Source organism: Cyprinus carpio, chromosome A23 (genome assembly GCF_018340385.1).
Source record: "Cyprinus carpio isolate SPL01 chromosome A23, ASM1834038v1, whole genome shotgun sequence".
Lineage (NCBI taxonomy): Eukaryota > Metazoa > Chordata > Actinopteri > Cypriniformes > Cyprinidae > Cyprinus > Cyprinus carpio.
Genome location: NC_056594.1, coordinates 13,698,853 through 13,719,066, shown reverse-complemented (window position 1 = coordinate 13,719,066; position 20,214 = coordinate 13,698,853). Strand labels below are relative to the sequence as shown.

The window sequence follows — 20,214 nt, the reverse complement described above, 5'->3', positions numbered from 1 at the left end:
GTAGCTTGCGCTCACTGTTGTACACGGAAGCAGTTCCGGGTGGATGACGTATAGAGGTCGGCTTTGCACATGCGCCGCTCAGAAGTGACGCACACGGAAGTGCAGGGGAGAGATCAAAACAAAACAACGGTCACTAATTAGAAGTACAAAACGAGGATTTGTAAAGAAGAAAGTCGGAGGATTTCAATATAAGCCAAGAGGAGACTGGTTTTCCTTTGCTAAAGTAAGTTACTTGCTCCTGTTAACAAACGTTGGTTTTCACGAGACTCACCGGCGCATGCACAATGCTGACCTCAATACGTCATCAGCCCGGAATTGCTTCAGTGTACAACTGTTGGCGCAAACTGCATTAAAGTGATTATTAGGTTTTGAATATGGATATTTTTCTTACAAAAACGCATCGATTCACTACAAAAAGGTCTTTGTTCACACCCCAGAGCCATGTGAGACACTTTTTTTTATGGATGGGCGCTTTTTATTTAACAACTTTTGGACTGCTGCATGCAACACCTGCTGAGTACCATTAAACAGCTTGAAAGATCAAAGACAATTTTTAATATAACTCTGACTGGATTCGTCTTAAAGAAGAAAGTCATATACACCTAGGATGACTTGAGGGTGAGTAATTTATGGGCTAATTTTAATTTTTGGGTGAACTAACCCTTTAAGCAGGTATTCTGTTCTTATGAACCTTCTTTTTGTTTTCAGAATGTCTTGGGTCAATGGCTTTAAAGTTGCAAAAGTGGACAACCCGAAGACGGCATGGGGTGAGCGCAATGGCAGGAAATCAAGATGTAAAAGAGGCTCGTCCCTGTGCAGCCCAGGCTACATGAGCTGTCTACGGGACCCCGAGTCAATGGAGCCCCCTTCGCAGCACTACTCCCGTGCAGCAGGGGGTGCCACCAGCAGCAACTTCAGCACACGCTGCGTTTGGCAGGAGGACCATTATGGCAGGAAGGGTGATGTGGGTCTGAGAGCCGTGGACCTGGCATTTGAAGATTCTGAGACGAGGCAAACGAAAGATGCCGAGGACCCCGATGATGGTGGAGAGGAGAGGAAGGGTCCCGACAGGTGTTTTTTGACCTGCTTGTTCCGTCTGGCTCACGTTTTTCAGTCCAAGAAGTTCAAGTCGACCAAGCTCGAGCGACTGTATCAGCGGTACTTCTTCAGGCTCAACCAGAGCTCTCTTACGATGCTCATGGGGGTCCTGGTTGTGGTTTGCGGGGTTATGCTGGCATTCCACTGCGTCCAAGGTCCACCAGATGTGGCGTTCGCTTCGGTGCTCTCCGTAGCCATGGGCCTGTTCTTAGCCTTGATGGTGGTGTGTAACAGAAACGGCTTCCACCAGGACTATATGTGGATTGTGAGCTATTTGCTTATGGCGGTGTTAGTCGTGGTGCAGGTGTTTGGCTTGTTGATGGTGGATCCACCCAGTGTGTCTGAAGGGATATGGTGGACGGTGTTCTTCATCTACATCATCTACACACTGCTACCGGTGCGAATGAGAGCAGCTGTGATCACTGGAGCTGTGCTGTCCACCATACATATGATTATGGCATGGAGACTCAACCTTGAGGATTTCTTCCTTACCAGAAAGGTATGTGTACACTTCTGAAACATTTAAAATTGAAAGAGGAATATGTCAAACAAAGATGAATTTGTCATTATTTACTTAACCTCATGGTGTTCAAAACCTGTTGTATGCTGGGTTTTTTTGTTTGTTTAGTTGTTACAGGTTTGACACTATGTAAATAATTCTAAAATGACATTAGAATTGACATTGAGAAATGACATTACTCAACTGAGAATTAGAGGTGAGCGTCACTCGCATATATTTTATGATAGTTAATTCTTTTCTTTTTCTTTTTTTTTTGATGTTTCTGTCCTTTTTGAGCTTGTTATACAGAAAAAAAACTGCATATGAATTTGACACAGCATGAGGGTGAGTTAATAAAGACAGATTATTTATTTTGGGTGAATTGTTCCTTTAATATACAGGAAAATTGCCAGCATGAGAGATTTTAATTTTTTTGTTGCATATGTTTTAGCACTAGAACTCTTTGAAGAAAAGAATTGCACATTATTTACATCAAATGTTGCAACTCCGCAGTGATGGAGAATAAGCTCCATGTTACTGATCATATGAAGGCACAATCTTTCACATCTCCAAATTCTTTGGAGTCACAGAGTTCAGTGGATAATTGGTTATTGTTTGAAAGCTTTGATTAAAGGAATGCCTGGCATGACCGTTTCAGACTGCAGTGTGGATGGATACTAGTTACCAAAATTCTCTTCCCTTTTGAAACTTTGCTTTGTCCTTCACTGCTTTTAATATGATGCATTTACCATGCAATGTTTCCATGCAGGGGCTAAAATGCATCCATTGTGTCAGCTCCACGTTCGATGTGATCTAGTGCTGACATTGTTAATGCTAGTTCAGTGAGCTTGGGCTTTTGTGTGTTTGCTCCTTATACAGCTGGGCTGTGGGCTCTCTACTCAGCATGATAGAAATGGATTGGGATAATGGCTGCTGATTGACTCAGGACATGGCCCAGAGCATGTACTTGTAGATTCTCGTCATAGACATTTGGGATAGGTTCCAGCCCTGTGGGCAATCAATGCGGGACAAACGTCCATTGGTTGTTTAGCTGCTTAGTGCCTTATATAAATGCTCACAAATAGCAAGCAAGGTATGCCTCCATGTTTGCTCTGTGATCTTTTGTTTTTAAAGTACATTGATGAGAAAAGTCTTTGGTTGAGGATGGAAGGAGTTGTTCAATATTCTTGTAGTTTGCAAATGTAGAGTGACCAGTCAGTTTGATTACAAAAACTGTATAATATCCCATATAATGCACACTACCATTCAGAAGATTGGGAGTCACTAAGATTTTCTTTTTTAATGGATACCTTGATTAATCAAGGATGTATTAAAATAATTAAAACATACATAAGACATTTATAATACAAAAGATTTCTGTTTCAAATAAATGCTGTTTATTTTTTTAGCTTCAATTAATCTTTTAAAAAAGTATTGGTTTCCACAAAAATATTAAGTGACTGATTTCACCATTAATAATAACTTGAAATATTACTTGAGCACTGAATCAGCATATTTGAGTGATTTCTGAAGAAACAAAGTGCAAAGAATTCGCAATCAAAATTAAAATGAAAAGATTAACATTCTGGCTAACACAATAAGACATTATTTTAATGTTATGTCCGATATTGTATAAAATTATACTATTTTGTCTAAACACAAACACACACACACACACACACACTAGAAATTAAATGAATTGTTCTAAATAATGTTTAGAATGAATTAAATTATGAATGAATATGGAATAGAATGAATATTGCTAAAGATTACATTTATTACAATTATGTCAGATAAATTTTACAGATGTAAATTTGCAATGTAAAAACCCCCCAAAATTATTGGAGTACCTTTTACTAAAAATACTATTTCAGTTTTTCTGTGTGTTACTTGCCATGTTTTTTTAGTTGTTTGTAGGGCTGGGCGGTATATCGAGTTTGTATGATATGTCGATATTTTCTTTATAAGCGATTCGATATGAGGCAATACCGTTTATATCGATATACAGTAGTTTGATACGAGCGCAAATAGCGGAGGACACTGACTGAGCTGCTGTGGAGAAAGTGCATAATACAATTTGTTCTAAACGTGACAAGCTTCATATTAAGGCCTTTAAAAACTGGTAAGACATAGTTTATAGTTTCGTTTGGCATATTAGTTTAAGCGGCTCAGCCTGTCATATGCTCTGACAGAAAGGCTGCGTGTACCGCTGACAGATGCTACTCACGTTGTTAAATGTGTTTGAGATGTGCTGTCTTCCTGAATGCATAACTTACATTTCACAGGTATATTCTCCATCTGTAAATGTTAGAAAGCCATGGAAATATTTCCATTTTTCTGTCAGGAGTGCATGAGCCTTTTGGGATTCTCTGCTAAACTTCACTTCAGTGAATGAGCACCGCCACATGGATGCGCGAAACAGACAGAGCTCTATTAAATAGGAGTGCAATAATTCTGACTAAAATATACATTTCGCTGAAATATATGTAGTTGGACGATAAATGTGACATGTAGAATTTTAAACCTACAAGTAAGTCTATTTTTATGATAGCACTGACTGTAATGGGGTAATCAAAATACCCTAACACAACTCTTTTGTTCTCATTTATTTTAATTTTTAGTTTAGTGAACTTAACTTCTGCTCAAAAAGCTTTATTTTTGTTTTTAGATTGCAGTGTTACAATGTTAGAATGAAATGTGATTTTTTTAACCCGTTTTTTGCACATAATATAAAGGCTTACATGGTTAAATTCACTTTATTTGTTTTCATAGCCTTTAATAAGTAGCAGTAAGTGATATATATATATATATATATATATATATATATATATATATATATATATATATATAAATATATATATATATATATATATATAATATATAAAATACTGATTTTTTAAAATCCCAATACAAAAACGAAAATACAGAGATATATACCGTATATCGCAAATCAGCCAAAAAATACAGAGATATAAATTTTTGCCCATATCACCCAGCCCTAGTTGTTTGTGAAATTTTCTAGCAATTTCTGAGTGAAAATTGTTTCTACACCATTTTTCTCAGGGTATATTAGTCATCAAAAAAATTAAGACCTTCAGATTATGTATAATAATGAGAATTTAATTTACAGCAAGTGATTTAAAGTACACCAAATTTTCAAAATAAGTGGAGCATTAAAGGGTTTTGGTATTTTGAAAGTAATGCATGATATAACCCCCTCTGAGAAGATGTGTGTCTAAATTCTAGAAAAATTATCCACTAGTTAGTTGCTGGATGACTAGTATGGATAGGGACAAGCTTTTCTTCTTCATCCTTTGGCTAAATGGGCTAATCTGACAAATGCAGCTATACCTCAGAAAGCTCATTTCCTGTTCATTCCCTTTATCTCTCTCCCTTCTCCATTCTGTCTGTCCCCCACCATCCCTCTCACACCCCTACACTCCTTCTCGCTGTGCTGTTTGCTTGTCCCTCTGAGATGACCAGCAGTGCAGTGCAGATAGAGCAGGTCAGTGGTCGATCACCAGCGGGACAATATCTGTCACTGTGAAGATACACACTGATGGGGTGGTGTGGGGCAGAATGTGGTGACAGGAATGGCTGGGGATCGACAGTATGAAATAGCGCCGGACGGACATGCTGGGCTGAAAAAAAACAGCCAGCGCATGCCTTTCTTTCGCTTGTTCTCTCTCTTGTTCTCGCTCTCTTTCTCTTTCTCTCTTTTTCTCTCTCACTCACTTGTAGTCACGAATCCCCTTTTCACAACAGGGCTCATGAGATGGCCCTCAGTCGTGGAAGCCGCAGAGGCTTTATGTGCATGGCATGCCGCTGTGTGGGTGAAAAGCTCCATACTGCTGCTCTCTTAAAGTTCTGGGCTGATGGCAGGGAGGGAAGGTATTTAATTGATTTTGCTGTGTAGATCTGGGTAATTGACATGGAATACTTTTGGAAAGTTGCCGTGTCCTGCGGCGAGCCATACTGTAGCTCATCCAAAACTATTTTAAAAAGTATTTTGTAAATCCTAGTCTTGTGACATGTGAATAATTCAACGTTGTTACAAATGTACAAAACTGTCTTTGTGATTTTTTTTTTTTTTTTTTTTTTTTTTTTTTTTTTGAATTTTATAACTTAAATTTATAAACTTTTATAACTACCTTTCTTATGTGATGACCTTTCTTATGCGATGACATCACTTAGGCCATGCAGGCTATTGGATAATGTTATTCATTAGCTAAATAATGTTAATAGTGTTAAGTTTTGGCTTTGGTATGCAATGCCCAATTTCCACAATTCAATAAATTCCCAATAGATATGAAATTAAATTGATAAAAAGGAAAAATAAATTAATAAATAATGTTAATTAAAAAAAAAAAAAGTCACCTTATGGACGATTGCCCACTGTGTATGGATACAAATGTAAGGCAAAGCCTGTTGATTAAATGGAAAATATATTTGGTCACTTGGTCTGACTGCTTACTTGCGGGCATGGGACTGTTTATGTCCCAAATTTTTGCTCTGGTATGTAATGCATAGTTTTCACAATTCAGTCAATTTCCAATATGTTAATATAAAATCAATAAAAAAAAATTAATAAAAAAAGTCACATTATGGAGAACTGCCCACTTGCAGCTTTATATGGATGGCAATGTAAAGCAAAGCCCACCGTTTAAATGGAAAATATGTTTGGTCACCTGGTCTGGTGGCTTATTGGCAGGCGTGGGACAGTTTACATCCTGAGATGCAAGTTTTTTGGTTGTCATATGGAGAGGCGGCAGACACTGTGATTTCAATGGCACTCTGTTAATCCAGTCTATGAGAGCACCTGTTCTGTGGCTTTCGTTCCAACATTGTCCCATTGGGTTAAACTAAGCTCATGAAGAGACCAGCAAATTAGAGACATAAATGTAACACCTTTTTTAGAGACACCAAGCTGAATGTGTTATTTTTAGCCCAAGACCTGGTTACACGCTTGTGTATAGTAGCTAAATTAACTGATGCATAGCCGGATACACTAAATATATAGGCTTCATTGATTCCTGAAAATGCATTTAAGAGAAATTCCAGGCAAATTCATATTGATGAAAATAAACATTGACTTTATACTGTTCTAAAATAAATTTTTGTTTGCATTTGTCAACTTAATACCTCTTATAGTGTGAACAGAAAAGAGAAATTTTAGCCAGATGCCTGTAGCATGTATGGTAGCTAGGTCAGGGGGAAAAACCTGTTTGTATAAATGCCGTGAGTTGTTTGGAGATGCGTTAGAGATGCGCTGACGGTCATTCCACTGCAGCAGAGAAACAGATAACTGCACTTGGCTGTTTGAGTTAGGGCTAAGTGTTTTCCAAGGGTTATTTACTGGTTTTATATTAAGTATGCAACAATTATGTAATCATTCAAAGCGGCAATTAATCGTTCAAATTCCATTTATGTTATTCTGCATGCTAAAGGTTAAGGTTATCTTAAGGGTTTTTCCATTGTTTTAATTTTAGTTTTAGTATAACATTATAATACCATGCATATTTTTACTTTTTTATTTAAAGAAGTAACATTTGAGGCTTAATACTGCAGAAAAGCAATAAAAGTTTTTCAGTTAAAGTGTTTTCAGCTTGTTTATTTTTTTATAAAAATATGGCATGCAGTTGCTTCGAACAATTGGTAGGCCATGTTCACACTGCAGCAGAATACAGTTTTCAGTACTGTATTTGAGTCCTTAATATTATTATGTTCACACACAGTACAGTTATTTACGGGCGTGACAACCCCATTCTGTAACCGAAATCACACCCGTAAATTTTCTCGCTGCAAACCCTCGCTGTGTGATCGGAACAGGACTGGACAACTAGTTTATGAATATGAATTCGTTCATTAATTATGAATGTTAGAAAGGCTGCACTATATCTTGTTCATTTGAGTGTTACCTCTGTTGCTTTGCTTACATTTTGATTGTTACATTTTTACATTTATTTTCTAAAATAAGGTACATTTAATATAAAAGTTTATATGTGACGAAGATGTTTCTGCGACAGCTCCTGCTCTCTGATGCGCACTGTATACGTCAGCGTCTGAATTCACTCACTTCATTTCGTTCACTCCTTTCTGATATAGTGCACTCAACTGCCATACACTATATAGGGAATAGTGAATGAGTGAATGATTTCAGACACATCTTCAGTCTTGGATGAGCTACCCGGAGGCAATGCAAATATAGCCGCCAAGTGAACAGGCTTTCCTTGAAAGGGACTTTGGTGTATGAATGATGAAAAAAATGAGAAATATCAGAGTCCAGTCAAACTGAAGTATTTGAAGAGTATTGGAATGATTTTGGCTTACCGGTTGTTGGTGCTTCAAATAAGAAAAAAATTCTTGCCATAAATATTTTATATGGGCCATAAATTATATTTTGCATAATTTTTGTTTGGCCCTTTATGACAATAGATATATTTAATGTAAGCTGTTTTATATAATTTTTATAGCAGCAAATAATGAAGGTCACGTGCAGCAAATGGAAAAAAATTTGGTTTAAAATGAAAAAAATTTAATTCTGTCATTTACTCAAACCAAATGATTTTTTGATGTAATTTTTTTTTGTCCATCCATAAAATGAAAGTCTGTGAGGTCCAGTGTTATTTTGAACCCCACCGACTTTTATTGTAAGAATAAAAGCAGTTGCAACATTCTACATAATATCTTCTTTTGGGTTCCCCCGAAGAAAGAATGGTTTATAACAAGGTTATGTAAAGGATAACAGAAATGTAATTTTAAGGAATAGGATTAGTTAAGTGGAATCTGACTCCTAATCATTCAATTTATTATGATTCAGATCTCCAATCTTTTAAAATCAAATTAGATTTTAGAGAAGCCTAGCAACATTGCCATAAAGTGCCAAGCTAGCAAACACAAGTCTCAAAATTGTTGCGCCAACAGCTGTTTTGCATGCTGAGCGATCAGTCAAAATTTCTGGCTGACCTCAGGTCAACCTCAAGATTTGCGCTTGCTTTGCCCTCAGCGGTGTGACCACCGTGCCTGACTAATCAGTGCAGGAGGTGTCATAAATTAGGATTTAATGATAAGTGCGATGTTGTACTCGAGGTAATAATAATAGCATGGCTAATTATAACATATTAGTGGTGGATCACATCAAGGCCTGTTTAGCAGACGCTCTACGGTTTCCTAATGACCGGGGGTTTCTCACTCAAAGCAAATACTGGGTTTTAGCACTGTGACTGCCAAATGTCATGTATTAGGATTCCAATAATGGTGGTAAACGTTAATTAACGTTAGAACCACAGACCGTGGTTCTTTCCTCCCTTGCTTATTTAACTAGTGTTTCACTGTGTATGTTTTTTTTCTTCTGATTTTTAAGAGACAAAAACTGGAGAGAATAATATGATGAGTCATAACATTTCACCAAAGTATACCCAAAAAACATTTAATTGAAACTCTGGTGTGCTCTACAGCAAAGGCCATTGAGTTCTCTGTGTTTGCTCACTTTAGGACAGGAAAATGCATACAAAAAAAGCACATAAGTAATCAATAACGGCAAAATTTCATTTTTTTTCTCATTCAAAGCTATCACATGGATTCAAATATAAAGCACAAGTTGTATAAACTAGTTTTGGGATACTTTTATGTTGATTTTCTGTCATTCTTTTTTTTTTTTTGTTACTTCATGGAAAAGAGCAGCCTGCAAAGTTGTCAAAATCTCTTCTTAAGTGTTTCACAGAGGAACGTTAAGTCATACAGGTTTGGAACAACATGAGAGTGAGTAAATCCTTTTATATTTAAAGGATAGGGATTGGTACAATATTTTATCAGGTTTATTTTCACAGTCCTTTGACATCTAAATCTAATCATTTCAGATTATTCAAGTATTGATGTGCTTTTAAAGTGTTGTCTCATTCTTGTCTTTTGATTTCCACTCTTCTTCATCTCCTCTGCTTTCCACCTTTGTATCTTTAGGTCTGTCTCTTTCAGTGTATGTTTCATTGCACAGGGACCAGTTGATGTTTTGTGGGATTTCAGGCCATCTTTTTTTAGATCCAGGCCGTTGTGGCGACCTGTGTGCTTTTGCTGTGCACTGGAGAATTGAGGACTCTAAAAGGTTTAGGTGGATTTCAGAGCAGTATGGCATTGCATTTGGCTCATTTGCTTGCAGAAATTTGTCATCACAGCTGCCAAACTCAAATTCTATGACTGCAGAGAGCTCTATGTCTATAATCTTTAGATTAGGATGGCTTCACTTTGTTGCCATTTTTATTTTGGATTACTTGTGTATTTGTGTGAAGGAATGCTGTGTTTGCTGTTTGTCTTTGAATTTGTCGAGCTCTACCCAGTGTCATTCTGCCCTTTCCAAGTTCATCATAATGATAAAAAATTCCTGACAAGGTGCTTTGAGGTCTGTCAGGAACATGGCGGTTCCCTGTGAGAACTTTCTCTTAAACCAGTTTCTCTGTGTATTTATGTAAACTACACATAATGTCCATGCCGGGAAGGAGGAGGAGGTGGCTGTCATGTGCCTGTCACATGCGTCACTGTGCCTGTCTGACCTTGTGTGCTTGTGACAGACAGGCTCAGTGTAGTCCTGGAGCACATTAGTACAGTGCTTAGAATAGAACACATTTATGAAGAACACATTTATTTTCTGGACTTCAGTAACTGTGATGTAACGTCAACGAGCCACTTGTCTCTTTTTCACTTGTATTTTTGTCATGAACTTTGTTAACCAAAAATTTTATTAATTTAAATGGCTTACTCATCCTTATGTTGTTACAAACTCCTTCTGCTGTTTTTTTTTTTTGTTGTTGTTTTTTTTTCTGTCATAGCAAAGGAGATTTAAAAAAATATGAAGTTCTTGCTATACAGTGTCAGTTTATAATAACTACAGGATTCTAATGCCATGCAATACCTTGAACTGTATAATGATATAAATGATTTATATAATTGTAAAATTTCTTTTGGAATGATCTGGTATTAAAATTCTGGCTGATAAACACTACTGTTCAAAAGTTTGGGGTTGGTAAGATTTTTTTTAAAGTGCTCCTATTATATATTTTCGAATATTATCTTCCATGCAGTGTGTAATGTAGCTGTATGTGAATGTAAACAGTCTGCAAAGTTGTAAAGCCAAAAGTGCACGATAAATAAAGTTGTCTCTTAAAAAAAAAAAAAAAGAATCGACTCTGAACAGCTGAAACGAGTCGTCAGGAATTCTAGTCTCACTTGAGTGACACCTACAGGTCACGGGGTAACACATTTGCACAATGCCCTCCTGTGTTCTACATAACCTGTCCTTGAACACTATAGCATGCTCTTTACGCAGTAGACCAATCGCAAAGGACTGCCATCTGATCAATCAGATCAGTGTAGGCCCCTCGGAAAGGAGGGGTTTAGAGAGACTGATTCTTTGAACTGCTTTGAACGAATCGTTTATGAATCATTGAGAACTGAGGTGAAACTGAATGTATATTGTGAGAAAATGAAAGTTTTTTTTTCACCTTCCATGCATGTAAACCTGTTGTAGGAGGCTCCCAAACAAAATTAGGAACCTTAAAAATGGCTTAATAGGGACACTTTAATGTTTTGAATGAAGTCTCTTATGTTCACCAAGTCTGCATTTATGGCATCAAAAATACAGTAAAAACATGTGTATATATATATATATATATATATATATACATTTTATATATATTTTAAAAATGTTTGATTGCAAAGCTGTATATATAATATCCTATATATAATTGTCTGACCCCCAGAAAATGTATCATTTATTTTCATGTTATGGACAAGATATTAAGCTTCTATACTATTTTGTCTAAAGAATACCTGTTTTGTCTAAACTTTTAACTGCTACAACTACATTTAGGCATCATAACATATAATGTGCACTTTTAATTTAGTTTTATGATATGACTTTATTTGACTTTTTATGTTGCTTTTTGTGGAGTTTGTTTGTCGTTTTTAGTTTGATAGTCCACTATGAGCTGCTGTTATTGCAAAAGCTGCATAGCGATTATTCAAAAACGTTGTCTTTGTGTTCCACTGGAAAACAAAACAAAACAAATAAGCTAAGGGTGAGTAGATAATGACAGAATTTTCATTTTTGGGTGAACAATCCCTTTAACCATTAAAACAAATGGGTGAAATAAACCCATCTTCAGTTTTCAGTCTCATGCGCTGAAGCTTTTTGGGTGAGTGCTAATTTGTGAGTTTGTTTGGATCCTAGTTTGTTTTCCCTTGGCTTTCTTTTTGTGATCATTAGTATACAGCTGTCATATGTCCTGAGCCCAAAGGCATCAAGCCTATTGTACTAATGCTGAATATGTCTAAATCACAGCTGTTTGTTTTGATGAGATAATTATCGTGCTATAATAGGCGAATGCATCTTTTGCCATGCTGAGGGCACTTTTCATAGTCTAGAATCAGTTGACTGACTCTGGGGCCTATTTGTAAATTTTCTCTTTCTTCAGGGTGACATGGTAATTTATCAGGGGCCTGGGGTCTCAAACTGTTATAAATGATAAAGAAATAAACACTCCCATAGTGGAACATGGAGGAAGTGACTTTGATTCGTCATGACCCGCATAGTGGGCTTTCTTTTCCTGCCTGCATTTGTCTTAAGATACAGCAAACTTTGGCCTTAACCTCATTTCGCTTGCACAAATGCTTTTTCAAATGTTTATGAGTGGACTTTAAATCCTCATAAATTTATTTACTACAATTTTTTTTGCCTTAAATCATACTTTAAAATGATCGGTAGTAAAATCGCATTTCATATGCCTGCATTTGACTGCTGTTATTTATGTAGGGATGAGACCTCAGTAGATATGGCAAGTTCATTTGAGGTCAAAGATGTTTTTATAAGTTTGTCTTTCCAGGAATTTTCTTGGTAAGGCAGTTCACAGACCACCCTTAAACCTTAAAAGCTTTCTCATTCATACTGCAAAACACTCCAGCAGCATCTAACATTCCCTTCAAATAAACATGATGATTAAATTCTGGATATAGGCCTCAATGGACCTTTAACTAAATCTAAGGGTAAGGTCCTGCATGTATGTGTGTATATAATGTTTCGTTTCTGGGCCGAGTTCCAGTGCGAGTAGGGCTTTGGCTTTCTTATGTAACAGCCCTTTGAAACCAAAACATTCGCTCAACTGCGACTTCCCAGAAACGGACTGTTTTGCCTTCTTATCTATTCATTTAGATGTTGTGCCTCCTCTCTTTTTTCATTCTCACTCGTTCTCCACCACTCCTCCTGCTCTAATTTCCTTTGATCTTGTTTGTTTGCTCTGTACAATGGCTCCTGAGATCAGGACTGAAAGATAGAGAGTTGATCCTTATGCTATAACGGCTGTATGTACAGGGCTTTTGTGGATTTTGATTAATGGAATGATTTTTAATGGGATAGTTCACCTTCAGTTGCTGGTCCCCATTGTCATGCATAGTGTTTTTTTCATACTATGGAAGTCAATGGGGACCAGTTACTGCAGGGGAATCATCCCTTTAAGTACTTTATAAAAATTAAGAATCTGTCATAATTTTCTCACCCTCATGTCATTTAGAACTCAAATGGCTGTTTCTAAAAAATATGTTTAGCAGAGTGTTCAAACAGCTATTTTACATCCAATGAAAATGGTGACAAAAGCAGTCAGGAAATTGTTTCAGTAAATAACTTCTTAAATTTCAGTCTGGTTTTCAAACAAAGCATCAGAAGGCTTCAGGTGTGGAATGACAGGAGAGTTTTTACTGTAGGTTAGCACCCCTGTCATTTAATTCTCTGCACTTCGGAGGTGTATTCACTCTGATTCAGTTTGCAGAATTAGTCACACAGAATTAGTCGCAGTGTGAGTCAGGGCTTTGCTGAAATCTGCTCGGTTACTGCACCACTGTAGGCAATGAGTTTTCAAATTGGGGTTCTGGAACCCCCAGCGGACTGCAATGGAGTGCTGTGGGGGTCTGTGGAAAAGTGTAAAGAAATACAGTTTATAAAAAAAAATATATATATAAAAATCAGTAAAAAATAAAATTTTATTTAATAATAGATTTGATTTAAGCTAATAAATACATTTAAAATAAAAATGTAAAATAAAAAAATAATTAAAATAAATAATAAAAATGAAATGTCTATAAATAAAACCCAGCTTTGAAACCCCGACCCAGCTTTGAAAGAGGCAAGTTGCGAGGAAGATGACAACAAATAAACAAAGCATACAACTAAAAAAACTTCCATGCAACATTTAAGTGTTATGTCCATTTTAAACACTGCACACGTAAGCAAAGAGGAAGCAGTTCACATGTGTCGAGTGTAAAACTGGCAGAGATATTTCAGTTTCTGACATGGCATAGAAGCAGGTCAAGTGTTTGTAATCAGTGTTTCTGTCTCTGAGAGAGCGTGTTGAGGGGCCCTAGTAGCTCAAGGGCTTTCAGGACACTGTAGCTCACAGCAATGAATGTCAAGACATCACGTTCTTCCCTGAGGGAGCTCTGTGGTATTGTGCCAGGACTGAGATATTATATGGGTGGGGTTCCAGGGGGAAAAAAAACATTGAAATCTCCCATTGATTGTTTCCAAATTATCCTAAAAAGGAATATGGTTGATTAGCAACAAGCTTTGTTTTGAAAATCTCCCTTTGTCTCTGGGAGATATGCATTTATGTTTTAAAATCATGTTTCAGAAGTATTTCTTTATCTGTTTCATGGCCTTGGTCCAGATCTGCTGAGCCCATTGTGTTTGGTGTCATTTTTCTCGAAGATCATTCTCTGGCTTCACTGCTCAGCTGAGACCAATTTTAGTTTGGCTCAAACTATGACTTAGTTCAGTGCCAAAAAGGCCAAACTCCAAGTCCTAGTCTTTCTTTCTTTCTTTCTTTCTTTGTAAATCTACCCTAGCACAAGCCATGTTTGACAATGTTAATCATCTGGAAGTGACACCACTCCTCATAGAACTTGTTGTTTTTGTGCAACTTGTGGTTGCCAAGACAGCAACAACATCTGGATGAATTTCTGCTCTAGTCTTGAATCATGTGACCCCACAGCATTATTTCATAGTAATGAAACATGTAATGACTTCATAGTCAGTGATATATATCCACATCGTTCAGAGGACATGGCAGCAGCTTCTCTTGGTCACACACAGAGTGTAAATATTTCTTTTGTTAGTCTTGATTTCTTTCTGTTTCTTAGCCTTTCCTGTATCTCATTCATATTAGCTACCCTTGTGGCACAGCTAAGTTGTGGAAGGTTCACTTTCCCACCTTATAAGACAATGTTTAGACTTTTTGAGAGGAAGAATCCCTGTCAGCGAGGAAGGCACTAAGTGTTTCTGTGAATAAAATCCCATCATCCCTCACTCTTCCCACACTCTACACCACTTGTATGGAGTATACAATGTTATGGTGTTCTGAAGGATTTTTACAAAATTACGCCAAAGCGTGGTAAAAGAGTATGGTGCAAGTTATGGTGACAAATATGAGTGGTATGTTTTGGGAAAAATGCAGAAATTGTGTGTACTGTATACAAATTCTAACTCTTGCATGAGTGTAAGAAAAGGTTTCACATGTTCATGAAAACTTTTCAAAGGATTTGGAAAGGGTTAGTCTAGTTTAACTACTTTTTGTCCCTACTTTTTTTTTTTTAGAAAAATTCCAGTCCTTGTCGGTTCAGGTCAGCTTTAATATGAGGATTTAATAAAACAGCAGTTTCTTTATTCTCTGACATTTCTACACACACAGAGACTGACTTCTCCATGTGTGGCTCATTGTCATGCACACACACACATGCTCGGTGAGTGATCTGACAGTTTCATTTAATCAGTTTTGCTGTGAGTTAAAAGCATGTGACATTCATTCTGTCAGATCTGTCAGCTTAAATGTCAACCGCTTTATTAAAATTTCACTGGTATGATCTAGTGTGATAAAGATGAACTGAGGGGGCTGCTGTATATCGGATGCTACATGAATAAAACAGGGGAGCTTGTTGTTGTGTATCAGTACAATGACATTAGCACACTAATGCTAACTGCTGATGGAGATTCTGGTCAATGCAACCATGACATTTATGGGAAACTTACATTTAAGGGATTGGCATTTAAAAATCTTCATAACAATAAAACGAGTTATTAATTACTCAAAATTACTAAATTAAATAACGAGTATGATGTATGCTTTACTGTTTAAAAGTTTGGAGGTCAGTACCTTTTTTTTAAAAAAAATAATAATAAATTCATCAAATAATCCTGAAAAAACATATCAGTTTCCACAAACATATAAAAATAAAGGACCACAACTGTTTTCAACATTAATAATAGCAAGAAATGTTTCTTGAGCAGCAAATCAGCATATTCAAATTATTTCTGAAGGATCATGTGACACTAAAGACCGAAGTAATGGCTACTGAAAATTCAGATTATTAGTACAATTCAGTATAGTATAACTCAACTATTATATTACAGGAGAATAGAATATATTAAAACAGCTGTTTTTAAATTGTAATTCTGTTTCACAATTTTTATGTGCTTTACTCTTTTTTTTTTTTTCTTTTTTTTTTTGTAAATGAATGAACAATACGCATTTAATAATAATAATAATAATAAAAAACTAGATTAAATATTAAGTACTCACCAAGTCCTTACATAAAATTCCATTAGAAAATTAAACTGCCACCATTAGGATAATCTGCACATACAATCTCTGTGTCAATATAAAGACCATGTTTTTTTTTTTTTATAATTTCACTTGTTAACAACAGGCTCTGGTGTGGGGAAAATGCAATCTGCCAGCACAATAATATCAGTCTGATATTGAATACTTATATTGTCTGATATGAAATCTGAGTACTTTTAAATGTCTTTTGCAAACTGTTTTGAAGGAGTCTAGTTATCTTTGTGTGCTGCCATCTTGACCAGGTCTCCCTAGAAGAAGAGGTTGTGATGTCTCAGTGGGATTCTCCTGGCTAAATGAAGGATAAATAAATGAATTGAAATGTATTTTGTTGTAACAGCACTTTAGGTGAGGCATTCAAGGGCAGATTAATCAAAGAGGAATCAGTTTTTGATATTCAAGTAGTATTTTGCTAGTTAACTATTTAGTCGGGAGCAATTACTCGCGTAGTTGATTACTTTCTGCATATCCCGTTGCAGTCTTTTTCTGGCCACACAAGGAGAATTGGCAATCTGTCACGTCTGCGGCCGCATCCCCACATTTTCCATGTCTAATCAGCTTGGTGGATTGGACCGTTAGTGTTAGTGAGTCCCTTGAATAGAACTGCCTTTTTTAGTTTTGGAAAACTTTGGATAATGTCATCTGAGCAAATGGATGCCTGATGGGCCTGGCTTTTCTTCCTGAACTCTAAAATCTGAAGATGTTTGTACATTCACTCTAGGGGTACTTGAAAGAGGGAGTGAAGTTATTTTTCTGAAACTCTGCTGTGCCATTTCTTGTCAAGTGGATAAATAAAGATTGTTCCTCTTCAGCAAAGTAGAAAATGCTTGTTGCAGAGAAAAGGGCCTCAACAAATTCTCTCAGGCAAAATGTTTCTGACTGATGGAAAATTATTACTAGATGTGTTTGCTTGGGGTGTCAATAGTAGAACCATACTCTAACATGTGATAATCAAGTATTGACCTTGTATGTTCACAGTCATATTCAATATTTCAACTCATGTATGACCATGTAAACCGGATAACATATCTGTACCAGGATACCAGGAAGAGACAGGACGTAACTATCTGTGGAGCATTGTCTACATAAGGCAAAACTCATACAACAGGAATTGCACACCCCAGTAAAAACAATTTAATAATACATTTTTAAAAATGCGGGGAGAAATGTGCCTAATGGTCTTAAAATAGACTTGACTTTCTTTTTGCACAATAGAATTTCTTTTGATTTGTTGTGGCATGCGACCTCTATGTTTTTGTGAGATTAACTTATAAATGCTGTCCATATAACTGTTACAGAACTCTCAGAAACCATTTGCAGTAAAACCGCAAACCATCTTTAGTTCTCTTAAACACAGAGGTTTGACCGCATACCATGTAATGCCCAGATGCTTGTGCTGATGTAGAGATAAAAGACCTGAAACATAAATCCGGTTGCTGGATGCTTTTTATATTACTGCAGAAAGTAGGCCTAACTCCTTACAGTAATACATGAATTGGTCTTCAGCTGTTTGAGCCATTTCTGTGTGCTCTGTGTTGTGTGTTGTGAAGGTACAGCTTTAATTTAACCAAGCTGTTTAAGTGGTCTAAATAAATCATGTCTGTGCCTTTAAAACATCTTTTTAAACCTTTAAACCAACCACGTGTGGTGATCTTTATCATAGATTGCAAACAAAAATAGTCTAACTTTTTCCACATCCCAAATCTGAAATTCCTCATTTCATTCTTCTTCTCTCTTTCTCTGTGTAGTTATGTGCCAATGCGATGATTTTCCTATGCACCAACATCATTGGCATCTGCACACACTACCCAGCAGAGGTGTCTCAGAGACAGGCCTTCAAAGAGACCAGAGGGTACATCCAAGCCAGAATACACCTTCAGAGAGAGAACCAGCAGCAGGTTGGCAAGCTCTCGAGTACATAGACACACCTACCCACCCGACACTTGTTTACCTCGTGAATGTGCATGAAGCATGCTGATAACATGCTGTGCTTTAGCTCTTAGTAAAACCTTGTGAGACTGTAAAACCCTTTAAATGTATCCTTTAAAACACTGCTGCTTCAGCCATATACATAAGGCAGACATCTTTGGCCATTGTGTCATGTCATATCATTGTGTAATTTAAAAATTTTTTTTTTTTTTTTTTTTAGCTTTTTTATGAGCATGCTATGTGTTGCTTCAAGACATTGTACCAAGTTAATAATTGTCCAACTATAAAAAACAAAAAAGTTTTTTATAGTTGTATATATCATTTAAAAAAAGTTTATAAAAATAAATTACCAGTAGTTTCTAATTTGTTTGTATTTATACAGTATTATGTTATGTGTACATACTGCGTAAATACAATGTATAATGTACAGTACAGACCAAAGTTTGGAAACATTACTATTTTTAATGTTTTTGAAAGAAGTTTCTTCTGCTCATCAAGCCTGCATTTATTTGATCAAAAATACAGAAAAAACAGTAATATTGTGAAATATTATTACAACTTAAAATAATAGTTTTCTATTTGAATATACTTTAAAAAAAATAATTTTATTACTGTGATGCAAAGCTGAATTTTCAGCATCATTACTCCAGCCTTCAGTGTCACATGTAACATCCAGTCTATCACATGATCATTTAGAAATAATTCTAATATTCTGATTTATTATGAGTGTTGGAAACAGTTCTGCCTGTCTAATATATTTGATGAATTAAAGGTTAAAAAGAACTGCATTTTATTCAAAATAAAAATTCTAATAATATATATTCTAATAATATATTTTCTTTACTATCAATTTTTATCAATTTAACACATCCTTGCTGAATAAAAGTATTGATTTAATTTAAAAAAAAGAAAGGAAAAAAAATTATTGAGCCCAAATTACTGACCAGTAGTGTATATTGTTATTACAAAATATTTATATTTTAAAAACATAGCTTCTTTTTTTTTTTTTTTTTTTTTTTACTTTTTTCATTTTTTTTTTTTTTTTTTTTTTTTATTTTTTGTTCTGTTTTAAATGTTTAGATGAAGTATTTTTTCCAACTTTGATAATGAATCATCATATTAGAATGATTTCTAAAGGATCATGTGATAATGATCCTAAAAATTCAGCTTTGCATCACAGAAATAAATGATAATTTAAAGTATAATAAATTTAAAAACAATTATTTTAAATTGTAATAAATATATCACAATATTACATTTTTTTTCTGTATTTTTGATCAAATAAATGCAGGCTTGATGAGCAGAAGAAACTTCTTTCAAAAACATTAAAAATAGTAATGTTTCCAAACTTTTGGTCTGTACTGTATATATTTATAAATGCACACATATGCATATGTGTTTGTGAGTATTTTATCCACTAAAATCGTGACGTTCAGAAAAAGTTTAGTTCAGGTATGTCAGCTACCCACATATAAGTAGACTGTATATACACATGGTCACTGGTGTCATCTCAAACCTGATCCAGGAGCGCCTGCTGCTTTCTGTGTTGCCAAGGCACGTTGCCATGGAGATGAAGGCAGACATCAACGTCAAGAAAGAGGATATGATGTTCCACAAGATCTACATCCAGAAGCATGACAACGTCAGGTACACAAGCACATGGTGTCGTACAGTTATGTTTGCCAGTGTTTTCCTCACACCTCCAGAATGAGAACCAACAGTGTTATAACACTCAGTCCCCACGTGATTGAAGCAGGCGACAAGTCTGGATAAAACACAGACACATTAGACACTGATACCGCTTAATGTTATCTCTCCCAAGGCTGAAGCTATGTTGAATGCTTAAACACAGATAAGCGTACTCGCTAGTCCTTGAGACGTGACTTTTCTATCAATTATTTATTTTATTTTTTTCTGAGGGTCAATTTGGGTTATAGCTGTGTGTTATGATATGCCAGAAGTTACACAATCAATTAACAGAAAGCTGTGTGAAGTGACAGCAAGCCACTTTAGTAATGCAGTTATGTGTTTGGA

At 35.9% G+C, this 20,214-nt stretch overlaps 1 protein-coding gene across 3 annotated transcripts in view; it reads left to right on the top strand.

Moving 5' to 3' along the window:
• The window catches only part of LOC109059276 (adenylate cyclase type 6-like), a 40,212-nt gene that overhangs the window by 4,005 nt on the left and 15,993 nt on the right, over positions 1–20,214 (top strand). For all 3 annotated transcript variants that reach the window (XM_042713225.1, XM_042713223.1, XM_042713224.1), the window contains 3 exons: positions 709–1,597; positions 18,000–18,149; positions 19,706–19,827. In XM_042713225.1, coding sequence (XP_042569159.1) covers positions 710–1,597; positions 18,000–18,149; positions 19,706–19,827 — 1,160 coding nt within the window. In that variant the 5' untranslated portion in view covers position 709. The remainder of the gene's footprint in view (positions 1–708; positions 1,598–17,999; positions 18,150–19,705; positions 19,828–20,214) is intronic.